The sequence below is a fragment of the Dermacentor variabilis genome, chromosome 2 (genome assembly GCF_050947875.1).
Source record: "Dermacentor variabilis isolate Ectoservices chromosome 2, ASM5094787v1, whole genome shotgun sequence".
NCBI classification, from domain to species: Eukaryota; Metazoa; Arthropoda; class Arachnida; order Ixodida; family Ixodidae; genus Dermacentor; species Dermacentor variabilis.
The window spans coordinates 15,753,717-15,766,161 of record NC_134569.1 but is presented as its reverse complement, the minus strand read 5'-3'; the positions used below and the strand labels follow the sequence as shown (position 1 = coordinate 15,766,161).

General features: G+C 46.6%; 1 protein-coding gene across 1 annotated transcript; it reads left to right on the top strand.

Moving 5' to 3' along the window:
- Positions 1 to 1,760: 1,760 nt before the first annotated feature.
- LOC142571410 (ocellar opsin-like) lies at positions 1,761 to 7,712 on the top strand. Its single transcript, XM_075679737.1, has 5 exons — positions 1,761 to 1,850; positions 2,853 to 3,125; positions 4,118 to 4,396; positions 6,886 to 7,147; positions 7,302 to 7,712. The coding sequence occupies exons 1-5, from the start codon at positions 1,792 to 1,794 to the stop codon at positions 7,614 to 7,616; spliced, it is 1,188 nt and encodes a 395-aa protein (XP_075535852.1). The 5' UTR covers positions 1,761 to 1,791; the 3' UTR covers positions 7,617 to 7,712.
- The last annotated feature ends 4,733 nt before the right edge of the window (positions 7,713 to 12,445 follow it).

Below are 12,445 nucleotides of genomic sequence, written 5' to 3'. Positions count from 1 at the left end.
GTCATAACGTTCCCCTTTTCTTTTTGTATTTTATACCTTCGGGTCTGGCGCGAAACTCTTCGTGTGTACACACACACACACACACACACACACACACACACACACACACACATATATATATATATATATATATATATATATATATATATATATATATATATATATATATATATATATGATGCGACTAATTTACTTCGACAGTCGTCCCAGTCGAAATATACTTGCCGTTCAACGTGCACCTAGTTTATATCTATATATTTGATATGAAGCCAACAAACACGGAAGCCAAGGACAATATAGGGGAAATTACCTGTGCTTAGTAAATGAACTAAAGAAACGATAAATTGATGGCAGTGAAAGTGGATGAAAAAACACCTTGCCGCAGGTGGGGAACGATCCCACAACCTTCTCATTTCGCGTGCGACGCTCTACCATTCCAGCTACCGCGGCACCGTTTGTCTATCCACTTTCTTGGGTTTTTATGTTACCTAGTAGAACCCTCGGAGTGTTAGCTAGCGCCACCACTCACAGACCTTGCTTTCTGGCGCAGGCGTCACGAGAACATGATCTTTGTTTGGGTGAAGGCAACCGGTCAATAAACCCACATATGACTAATAAAAACCGGGCCCCTCGGTTAACCCCCTTCCTCCTCGTTTATATATATATATATATATATATATATATATATATATATATAGCGATATCATCGAGCGATGCTCAAAGGTCGAGCCGCCGCAAGAACTACGACAAAGTGGGTCTGTGCCCTTGGCGCGAGTGAGTGTCGGCCTGGCGGTCTGGCTCAAGTGTAAATAAATAGCCTGTAGATAGCCTCTTTCATCTGTGTAGTTCCACACGTAACATTCTGGTGGAGGTGAGGGGTATCGATCCCCGTACCTCTCTCTCTCTCTCTCTCTCTCTCTCTCTCTCTCTCTCTCTATATATATATATATATATATATATATATATATATATATATATATATATATATATATATATATATATATATATATATATATATATATATATATATATATATATATATATATATTACTAAACCAGACTTTTCTACTTGTTTCCTCCACTTTAGTATCGTACCGGACTCATCGAGCTTCACACTAAATTATCTATAAAATATATACAGAACGCCAAGAAACAGCAACGATGGCGATGGGATGGCGGCCTCTCTCCTTGCCGACTGATTCCCAGGCTGGGGCAGTGTTGTTGTTTTGTGCCGACATCCTCGTCTCCTGGCCAAGCAAACACGCCTATAAGCAGGATGGTTATAAACCCGTGACCAACGGCCACTAAATCTCGTCGAAGGACCGTCAAGAACTATCGCCGTAATAACCTCGAAAAGCTGCACGGTCTCCTCACCTCTTCCTGCAGTCCCCGCACAGGACATTGACCTTGTGTCCTGGAGCTTCCTGAACTGATTACGTGTGCTACGTTAATCGAAAAGGACAAAGCGAGAGAGAGAGAAGAAACAGCAAGCAGCGCCGCACATTTACGCAACCTGACAATATTCCTTCGAGTGCGTGCGCATGTTAGCACGTCCGGCTACTGCCGCGCGGCTCTTTTTGTTTTGGCCTGTCAGGAAACGGTGTCGCATTAGGCGGATTTGTCCGCGCTAAGCGGCCCCGGAGACTGGCCGTGGCTGCATCGCCGTATGTAATCGAGTTTGGCTGCGAAGCCTCTCGAGGCCCCCCTCGCTAATGCATTTAAGCGCGCAGACGGCGCACGCTGGACTTCGAGCAGCCCATCATTGCGCTCCGTGTGTACACCAGCGTCGCCATGCCGACAGCGATGGGAAGCAGTCTACGCGGGGACCAGACGGACATCACCACAATGGCGTAAGTGCGGCCCAGTCCACAACGGCGTCTGCGATGTCAATCTCACTGCGAGGGCGGAAGATTGGGCGAGTTTGCGAAAGAGTGTACGACCGCGCGCTCAAGTTATTCCTTAAAGCGGGAAACAGCGACGCACTGCTGCAGGCGCCGCGATTTCTCAGTATAAGTGACAGCAGCTGAGGTCACTGGTTCAATTTCCGGCCGTGGCCGGCTACTTCCCGAGCGAGGCGCATTTTAAGAACGCTATAGTGCTTGAATTTATATGCATGTCAACGATTCCCGGATGGTCCAGATTATACCAGCTTCCTCCACCACGGCATTTTTCTATTGCTTTGGCACGTCAAACTGAATCGAGCAATAAGCGAGACAGCACTATGACCCTGCGCCCGTCTCTGAGGGTGGCAATTTGTGCCTTTACTGTTGAGTAATGTACGCTTTATGTACGGACGCAACATGAGAAAACGCATAGGCCTATTAACACCTTTTACTCGCTCAAATATGATACGCTGTTTGGCTAGAGAGCTAAAAACAACGCGTACGCCGCAAAGCTAGCGTTGATATTACGAGCCCTTCTCAGCTCGCTCCAGAAAATCGCCGCTAATTGCGTTCTTCAGCCCGAGAACCCCACATATCTTAATGCATGTCTGTAACGACGACAGCTTGTTCCTGTGCAGTTCAGACAAAACGCCTCTTCCATACTCCAACACAGCAGCACACTTTCAAAGAGAGAGAGAGAGAGAGAGAGAGAGAGGGGGGGGGAGGGAGGGAGGGAGAGGGAGAGAGACTGAAGAGGGAGAGGCGCTATTTTCTGCAACCCTTTGGGGAGCATGACTCAGCGTATCTATCTATCTATCTATCTATCTATCTATCTATCTATCTATCTATCTATCTATCTATCTATCTATCTATCTATCTATCTATCTATCTATCTATCTATCTATCTATCTATCTATCTATCTATCTAATCTCACGATGACAGCTCTATCTCCCTTATCCGCTTCGCAGCATGTCTATCCTAGACGAGCTGGCCAGCCCGTACATGAAGAACGGCACCGTGGTGGAGATGGTGCCGGACGAGATGATCTACATGATCCACCCGCACTGGTACCGGTTCCCTCCCATGAACCCCCTCTGGCACAGCCTGCTCGGCTTCGCCATGGTCGTGCTGGGCATCATCTCGGTCATGGGCAACAGCATGGTCATGTACATCATGACCACCACCAAGTCATTGCGCACACCTACCAACATGCTGGTTGTCAACCTCGCCTTCTCAGACTGGTCAGTGTGCAGCCGCTTCGGCTACTAAAAGCGCACGCGCCTGTAGCCGTGGTTTCAATGCTGTTTGTGGCACATTAGGCTATGACTCCGCACGAAGCATTAACTACATAACGTCGACATCAGAAGTGGGTGGTGCCCGCGCTCTACGCAGAGGTAAACTATGAATTAGCGTCGATGATCTACATAAAAACGCCGCGAACTCCTTTGTGAAACTGATTGTATTGGAGCGCTATGGGGAAGTTCAATCATGGGAACTTAGACAGATGTAAGTCGTATCCGCACCGTCATCCATGAGGCACGATACCTGTATAAGCGGTGGCCTTTAATCACCCACAAAAATCTTCATGTATGTGCGTTTCCAAATGCTAGCTCATTGTTTACCATATATTTCGTCCCGTTGGTTTAAATAAAATTATGTGCACTGTAAGGACAAACCTGACAGAAACAGTTGAAAAGACACACCGGACGGACCGTATGTAACTGAACGAATGGGCAGTAGTCCTTATGGAACATTCATTCCGTGACTGTCCGATGTTCACTACGATTACTGGCGGGTTACCGTCTCGAGTGGTGCCAGATGCTATGAAAGAATGAATGAATGAATGAATGAATGAATGAATGAATGAATGAATGAATGAATGAATGAATGAATGAATGAATGAAAACTTTATTTGTTCTAAAGTTGGCGCTATTTCAACGAATCATAAGTCCAGGAGCTGCGCTGGTAAACTTTCTTCCCCTGAAACTTCTGGATGTAGTCCACAATAACGTGTTGGTCGTGTAAGGTATTGGCCAAAGTGAGCCACTTCGGTGTAAGGGAGGATCAAAGGCCAAAGACAGGACGGGTTGAAGGGGAGCATATAATGCTAGTCTGGGTGGCCTTTACATGAGAAGCACTCAGGGCGATGACGTGAATGTCCTAGAATGTGACACCGGCGAATGGCAGACGTCACTGTGTCCGTCTTTCTTGACATGCGTCCGACGCATCGCAGGTGTATGATGGCGTTTATGATGCCGACGATGGCGGCCAACTGCTTCGCTGAAACGTGGATCCTGGGGCCTTTCATGTGCGAGGTGTACGGCATGGTGGGCTCGCTGTTCGGTTGTGGCTCCATCTGGTCTATGGTGATGATCACGTTGGACCGGTACAATGTGATCGTGCGCGGCGTGGCAGCGGCGCCGCTCACGCACAAGAAGGCGGCATTCATGATCTTCTTCGTCTGGTTTTGGGCGCTCGCCTGGACGTTACTGCCCTTCTTCGGCTGGAGCAGGTACGGTATACGGCACTTGCACTGAGCACCTTTACTGGGAGCCGACGAAATATAATTACCACCAACAACCGGATTCACTGCAGGACAAAATCCTAAACTAAGAACCTTCGACTCCCGCTATACTACATCAAATGTTCTCACTCAAGACCTTCGAATTACGCAGCCTCATCAATATGTCTATTTTTCCCTGACATCCTATTCGCGTCTCCGTTCCCTTAGTACGTTTACGAGGAAGAAATGACCATAGCAGTGCGGGCGCTAGCTTCTTCTACTCTAGCCCCCGATGCTTTTCTTACTAACACCCAGCAGGGAAAAGCGGTGCACGACGTTACAGTACATATTGTGCGAATGTTATTCAGCGAAGTATGTAAGGAAGGGACGTCGCTGCACTTCACAAGATTGCATGTCCTCTGACAATTTTTACCATACCATACCAGTCATACCATACCATACCAGTCATGTTATGGCGTAATCCAAATCTATCTTCAGAATGGCGTATTGCTGCTTTGGTGCTGCACAAGTAAACATACGTATAGCATCAACTTGAAAACATCACTGTTTTGTTGATGCCCTTCAACAAATCGATCACACACATCCAGACTTTTTTAAAGGTAAACGCCCTTGCGCTTTTGCACAGCAGCTATCAGCAACCAACTCATGTACTCTATAATAGGTGCCGTAGGTGAAGGCGCATCTTCGGGTGTATTAGAGTGCTGCAGAAACAGTAGACGCAAGCTGCTTAGCAAATACCGGATATAACAGAGCTGGCAGGACAGCGCATGCGCAGAACCCCCTGTATTGGCTATTGTGAGCGAAGAGAGAATAGCGTCCGTTATCATAATGTCTGCTATTCCTAAACCTCCTCATTATTCAAACAATTCAAGGATGTAGCTCCGCTTAGAGCAAGAATCTACTTCGAATATTGCTGTGGTAAAAATTCAGGCAATCATCGTATTACTTTCTTTAAGTAATTATAGTATGTCAGTACAACAAACTTACAGCAAAACTACAAATCTTATTTTGACATCTGTATTTATGGTTGTACTTGGCGTCCGAGAGATGTGTGTATGCCACGTCGCCAGGCCGTGTTCCAACAACATTTAGCTCGTTCATTGCGGATAGCCCATGTCTGATAAATGCTGATATATCTGATAACTTATTTTTCAATTTTACTGATTTATTAGGTGTCGTCTGTGGCAGATGGTATAACCCATGTACGTTAGCTGGATTATTCGAGAAGGCGTTATCTCCAAACTGGCACTATTCTGGAAATTTGTTCCAAGTCTGTCATCATCATCATCATAATCATGATATTTTTCCTAATTAAGCCCACTGTAGGACGAAGGCTTCTTTTTGCGATCTTCAATAACTCCTGTCTTGCGCTGGCTTATACCAACTTCCGCCTGCAAATTCCCTAATTTCAGCATCCCACCTACTTTTCTGCCATCCTCGACTGCGCTTCCTTTCCCCTGCCATCCATTCTCTAACTCTAATGGTCCACCGGTTATCTACCATATACGCATTACATGGCCTGCCCTGCTCTACCTTTTTTTCTCCTAATATCATCTAGAATATTGGCTATCCCCGTTTGCTCTCAGATCCACAACGCTTTGTACCTGTCTGTTAACGTTAGGCTAAAGATATTTCGTTCCATCGGTAATTGCGTGGTCATTAACTTGTTCTCGAGCTTCTTTGTTAGCCTCCAAGTTTCTGCCCTATATGTTAGCCCCGACATAATGCAGTGATTGTACACTTTTCTTTTCGACGACAATCGTAATCTCACATTGAGGATATTGTGATGCATGCTCTATGCCCTTCAACCCATTTTTATTTTTTCGGTAAATTTTATTCTCATGATCAGGGTCCCCTGTGAGTAATTGACTTGATAAACGTGCTCATGTGCAGACTGTAGAGGTTGACTGGCGATCCCAAATTCTTGTTCCCTTGCCAGGCTAATGAACATTAGCTATTTCTTCTGCCATATTAATCTTCAACCCCACTCTTACACTTTCTCGGTTAAGGTCCTCAATCAGCAACACGAAGGTTGCTGAGATATTCGCTGTTGATCTTCACTCCTAAGCCTCCCCAGTCTAATAGCTTGTATACTTCTAAGCATGTAATCAATAGCATGGGAGAGATTGTGCCTCCTTGCCTGACCCCTTTCTTCATATTTAACTTTCTACTTTTCTTGTGGAGAACCAAGGTAGCAGTGCAATCTTTGTAGATATTTTTCCAAGTGGATACGCCGTGCAAGCTCTCCGGTTATATTTCGTAAATTGGCATATCTGCCGTAATGTAATTAATTAAGAAGTCAATTTGTGAATTTTTTGTTCATTAGTTGAATATGTGTGTCCATTTCTCGTGCAAGTAATGTCCGCCTCTCTAAGTAATCTAGCTCAATGACTAGAACTATGGTATCTGCAACAGGCGAAAAATTCCGTAAAATTAAAAAATAATCACCCCGTACGCAATAAACGCTTACGTCGCAGATACGTGCCCGAGGGAAACATGACGAGTTGCACCATCGACTACCTCACCAAGACGCTGCTTTCGGCGTCGTACGTGGTGTCGTACGCTGTGGGCGTCTACTGGACCCCCCTCTTCATCAACATCTACTGCTACTCGAAGATCGTGCGCACCGTGGCGCAGCACGAGAAGCAGCTGCGCGTGCAGGCACGCAAAATGAACGTGGCCTCATTGCGTGCGAACGCCGAGCAGAACAAGACCAGCGCTGAGGCCAGGCTCGCTAAGGTACGCGTGCTCCGCAAGGAGCATGACTGTGACTCAGAAGAGCAAGGCCTTGCTCTGCTTTACCTGATGCGCAGCTCGAAGCAAGTGCCCATTGCTCTCTGCAGCATGTTTAAGGGCCCATCACTATCTACACAGGTTCTTATTTCTGCTGCAGATTGCCATGATGACCGTTGGCCTGTGGTTCATGGCTTGGACGCCGTACTTGACTATCGCCTGGGCGGGCATCTTCAGCGATGGCTCCAAGCTGACGCCCCTGTCCACCATCTGGGGCTCGGTGTTCGCCAAGGCGAACGCCTGCTACAACCCTATTGTGTACGGCATCAGCCACCCCAAATACCGAGCCGCTCTGGCACGTCGGTTCCCGTCCCTAGTGTGCGTGCCACCACCGGGTGCAGGCGACGACACGCGATCCGAAGCGTCCGGCATCACTACCGTGCCGGAAGACCGCGTCATGACCACCGAGACGTAGACGTCATACGGCGCCACCCACTTCGTCGTCGCGTAGGATTGCGGATTGGAGCATCGCTGTTAGCCTCACAACATGCACCGACAGCAGTGCACAAGATGATCACAAGGTGCTCGTACCGAAAACTGTTGCGAATCAACGCAGCGAGCTCACACCACCTAGCGTAGGCCTAGACCTATAAGGCTGCATAACTGCCCGCTTTGACTCCACTGCCCGGAGGCCGACGAACGCTTCCCAGGTTACTTCGCCGAGCACGTGGTATGCGGTGACATAACTACTATCATCTGCTGAAAAGTTAAGCGGCAGCCGAAGGTAGCAAAAGATAAACGAGCCGATGAAACCTAACGTCGCCTCGCCTGCAGTGCATGGTGTGCGTGATGAAAACCCAACGCTCGGCAGGTCGGTGACTACATGGCTTCGCGCTCATGATTACGAGGGTTGTGGCGGAACCAGAGTGTCCCTGGTGGCAGTGGCGCTTCAATCCGGTTGTCTTAGAGCAGTTCCGAGCCTTCGCCAAGTCGCTCTTTTCCCTCTCCCTCATTTAACTAGCTCATATGGGGACGTGAAATTACACGTTAGAGACTCATAGAAGACACGAAGAGTCAGTTCGAGTGCAGCTCTAACCACGCGCTTTTAAGTCGCTTCCAGGCTTCCGCGCATGATTGACAGCGCCGAATCTTCTCTGGAAGCTCGTGCACTGCACATCTGGTGTAGCTTTAGTAACCGTCGCAGGAAAGTGTGGCGTATTAGCTCAGTGATAATAAGGAACCTTCGTGCCGCTTCTAACTAATAATAGGCTCTTCTGCTCATTGTGCACAGCTTTGATTTACGGCTCACCCGGGCTCCTTCACAGTTCAACTTATTCTTATTTTATGCATGCATTAGTTTTACTCTCCTTTCACATCACATAAATGCGCCTGTATCCAACCTTTACCATTTTCCAGCTCCGTGCACGATGAGAAAGTGAAGTGGACACAACGTTTTGGATTTTTTAGTGGTTTTGCAAGATAGTCTGGCATATACGAGCTGAGCAGTTCGCAGGGGAAGACCACTGAGCAGGGACGGGTTGGACCATATCCATTTCACTTTTCGGACCACTCTGAGCGCTGCTTGTTTCCTCATAATGCTATGTGCGTCATAATACACAAAGACGAGACACCGGCTAGCAACAGCCCCGTAAGTTCACCCGCAGAGGTTGCACCGACACTAACACCAACAATAAAAACATGCTGTTTGCACATATAATGATACACATTACATGCCCTGAAACAGGAACCACTATTCTTCAGGTACAGGTAACAATGGCTCCACCAAAAACAAAGCAAACGATTGAACACGTATCCAAGTCACCTTTTTCCGTCAGGCAAGCCAGCCTTCTGAAATGAGGACGGCAGGCGCCGTTTTGTCAATACCCAGAATCGTCAGCAATTGAGAGTGTTTACGCAAACGCTGAAGTCCGAGGCGCGCGTGGTGCTACTGAATATTTGCCTCAAGAACCCGCGCACGTCGGTTTGTCTTCCGTCGACAAAAATACTCATCCGCGGAACTTAGGATACACGTGTGGTTAACCCAAGTATCAGCTGTGGAGGCTAATTTAACTCACGATGCAATATTTTGTGAGTGACGACCGCTGTACCAAACTAGTCTGCACAACTGCATACACCATGCAGCACATCTCAAGGTGTTAGAACCCTGAGGGGCACTGTTTCGCGGGCATCGCGGGTATAAGATTTCTGTGCACTCGACCTGTGTAAACGGAGAGATCTGCAGCTATACTTATTTGCTATATTAATTCAAACATTGCCAACTTAAACTGATAGTATTTCATCTAGTGTACACCTTGTGCCTTACGTGTATAGCTTAGGGCTATTAAGTACAAACTTAATATTCAACGACGCAAGCTTGAAAACACTGTGACCTTCTGTGTATACATGCTTTGCAAAATCTGAATAAATCTGTCGAACCAGATTAAGGAAATCGTCATCTTAAACACCATGACGAGTTTGGGAGAGTTCTCCACGTCGATAGTTTCAGCTACAAACATACGTTTCTGTGGCGTAGTGTTCTTCCATCACCGGGATAAGGATATAGCAGTGCACTTGTTCGGTATCGTGCCAATTTTTTCTACTGTCTATGTATCACACATCCTGAATAGTTCTGTACCTTCTGTGGAGAAGCGACAATAAACAAAAAAAATGCATGGCACGTTGTCGTCCTCGTTTTATTTTTGCGTTATTTCCCGAAGAATGCATATCATACTTGTAAAATGATTTGGTTGATTGATTGGTTTGTTTGTCACGATGTGCAGTTAATGTCTCCATGCGCACACAATAGTAAATTTCTTCGCGCATACGCGTCGGTGACAGAGTACAACACAGCGCGACTGCCACTGGCTCCAGTGAATACATACATAGCATTTTAGCATTCTAAAACACTGGAGAGGATATGACTACATCAGTGCACTGACTTGTTGTGCGAAAAAGAATCTGAGGACAGCTAAACACTTTTTATGAGTTGTAAATGTGGAAGCATTACTGTCCAATTGAACGCCACTGGGCGCTTCCTTTAGTCATGAACACCTCGCGGCCAAGTGAGCGCGTTGAGATGCTTGACGCGTTTTGATTTGTCCCAACCGAGGCGCAGTGAGAACGCAGGCGAGAGCTTACACGGACAAGGAAGGCGCGGACAACAGAGGCCTCCGAGAGTGGCAGCGAGGGTGACGTGGCGTCGCGGCGATGCCCTCTCCCGTCACGCAATGCCTGGCGCGCTATCACAGCGGCAGGCGTTCCATTTCGCCCGCTCTGCTCCGTCGAGGCGCGCTCGTTACCAGGCGTCGCAGCCAATGGAAATTTACATGTCGTTTCTCCGCTACAGACGACAGACGCCGGCTTTTACGCTCAATGGGCAATTCGCATCAAAGTATAACTGATCAATTTCCCACTAGAAAATATATCGTCGCATTGCTCGCATCATCGTCGCATATGTTCACATTGCTGTAGCTTCGACGGGGCCGCCGGACGGAGGATCTACGGCATGAGGCCTAAAAGGCCGGTGCGCGCAGCGCTGCAAGAAAGAGCCGAACTGCTTAAATCGCGCACCAGACCAAGAATGAATTTTATTTCCGCGAGGGGTAGCACAGCAGGCAACTTACATCGTTTGGCGCTGAGTGGCACCCTGGCGTAAACGACCCAAAACCGAAAACGGAATCCAACACAGGATACCACACACATCACTTATTAATATGCTCCCTATAGACGGCAATTCTGTTTCAACCTTTGCACATAATCGTAATAAGAGAGAAGTCGCTTTTTAGAAGATTACATTTAAGCCATGAAAAGGCTGCATTGACGTGAAATCTCCAAAGTGGATTCACTAGAAAGAATGTATGCATGAACGGCCATACTTTCTTTCTAATCAAAATTGGTAATCTAATATTTAAAGCCTATAATTTATTTCTTATTTTCAGCTATTTTGCTTGTACTGGCCAGTAGAAGCGTGGCACCTAATTACAACGAAAGGCGTTCGCCAGCATGTTACACTCCTGTAACACGTGAAGGCGAAAGCCTGTTGCACACGTGGTAATGATTACGTTATACGATCGGAGGGGTCAGACATCTTGCAAGAGATAACGAGCCGCAGCGTGAAGTAAACGTATGGCGCTGTAGGTCGACCTCCTCACCGACCCATGCAAGCACCTAATGCACTACCCAAAGGTTCTTTCGTTCTTTCTTTCTTGCTTTGTTCTTTTTCCTTTGTTATTTCGTTCTCTCTTTCGTTCCTTATTTAGTTTCTTCTTTCGTTTCTTCATTCATATTCAGCCTGCATCTTTGCTTGCTTACGAGGGTATGAGCCATTCCTCATGATGATATTTTTTGCATCACTGGACTAGACGCCGTTTTTTTCGGGTATGAGGCATTGCATGCAACGAGCCGCTTAAAGCTTTCGCTTTAATAAATATTCCTGCTGCAAATATACGCTACCACGTTTAACTATTCCATATATTGTACTTACTGTTTACTTTCTATTCGTATATAAAAAAAGTTAATATTCGCTCACCTCTGTATTTGATAAAATTCCTTCGGAAACATATTTATTGCAAAACTGAAACCAATCGGTACACAAGGCATATTTATTTGCTATAACGCATGTGCCTAGCGCAAGTATTGATCAATGCGTACCAAAGGCAGAAATGTTTCACTGTTATAATTGGAATATATTGTCCACAGTTCGGACAAAATCCTATCTGGAGCTTTCATGCAAAACTTAAATTCTATACTTTTAGTAAATGTGATTCATCGACTAAACCTTTGTTCTCAGCGCCAAATAACACCCCCAGAGGCACTCGTGCACAGGGCCGCAACAACATATTTAACTACGAGGTCTTCAATAAACTACATGGCAACACAGTCGATGCGCACCTGGACCACTTGAATGAAACGCACAAAAACGTTGTGTCGTTCCAACTTGGAGGATTGTGTTAATCGCCCTTCTGGTGTTCTGTTTGCCAAGCAGATAGACCTGTTACACATGATTAGTGTAGCTTTCCCATCTCCATCCGTTGTTCTATATCTGTTTTTTGGGGATGCGTGAGGTATGTTTTGATCATAAACTTATCTGTGCTGTATTTAACGAAACCTTTCAGTTGCGAGTGGCGACGATGTCCGTCCCATTTCCTTGTGTGTTCTGTTTGGCACCCATTATACCACGATGAATCTGCATTAACCGGCCTGAATTTCAGTATTTCTTCGTAACACCATGAGCTTGAAACAGACGCAAAACACACGCTCGCCAGCACTGACAGCAGCTATTTCCCGCCAGCGCCGAATACACTG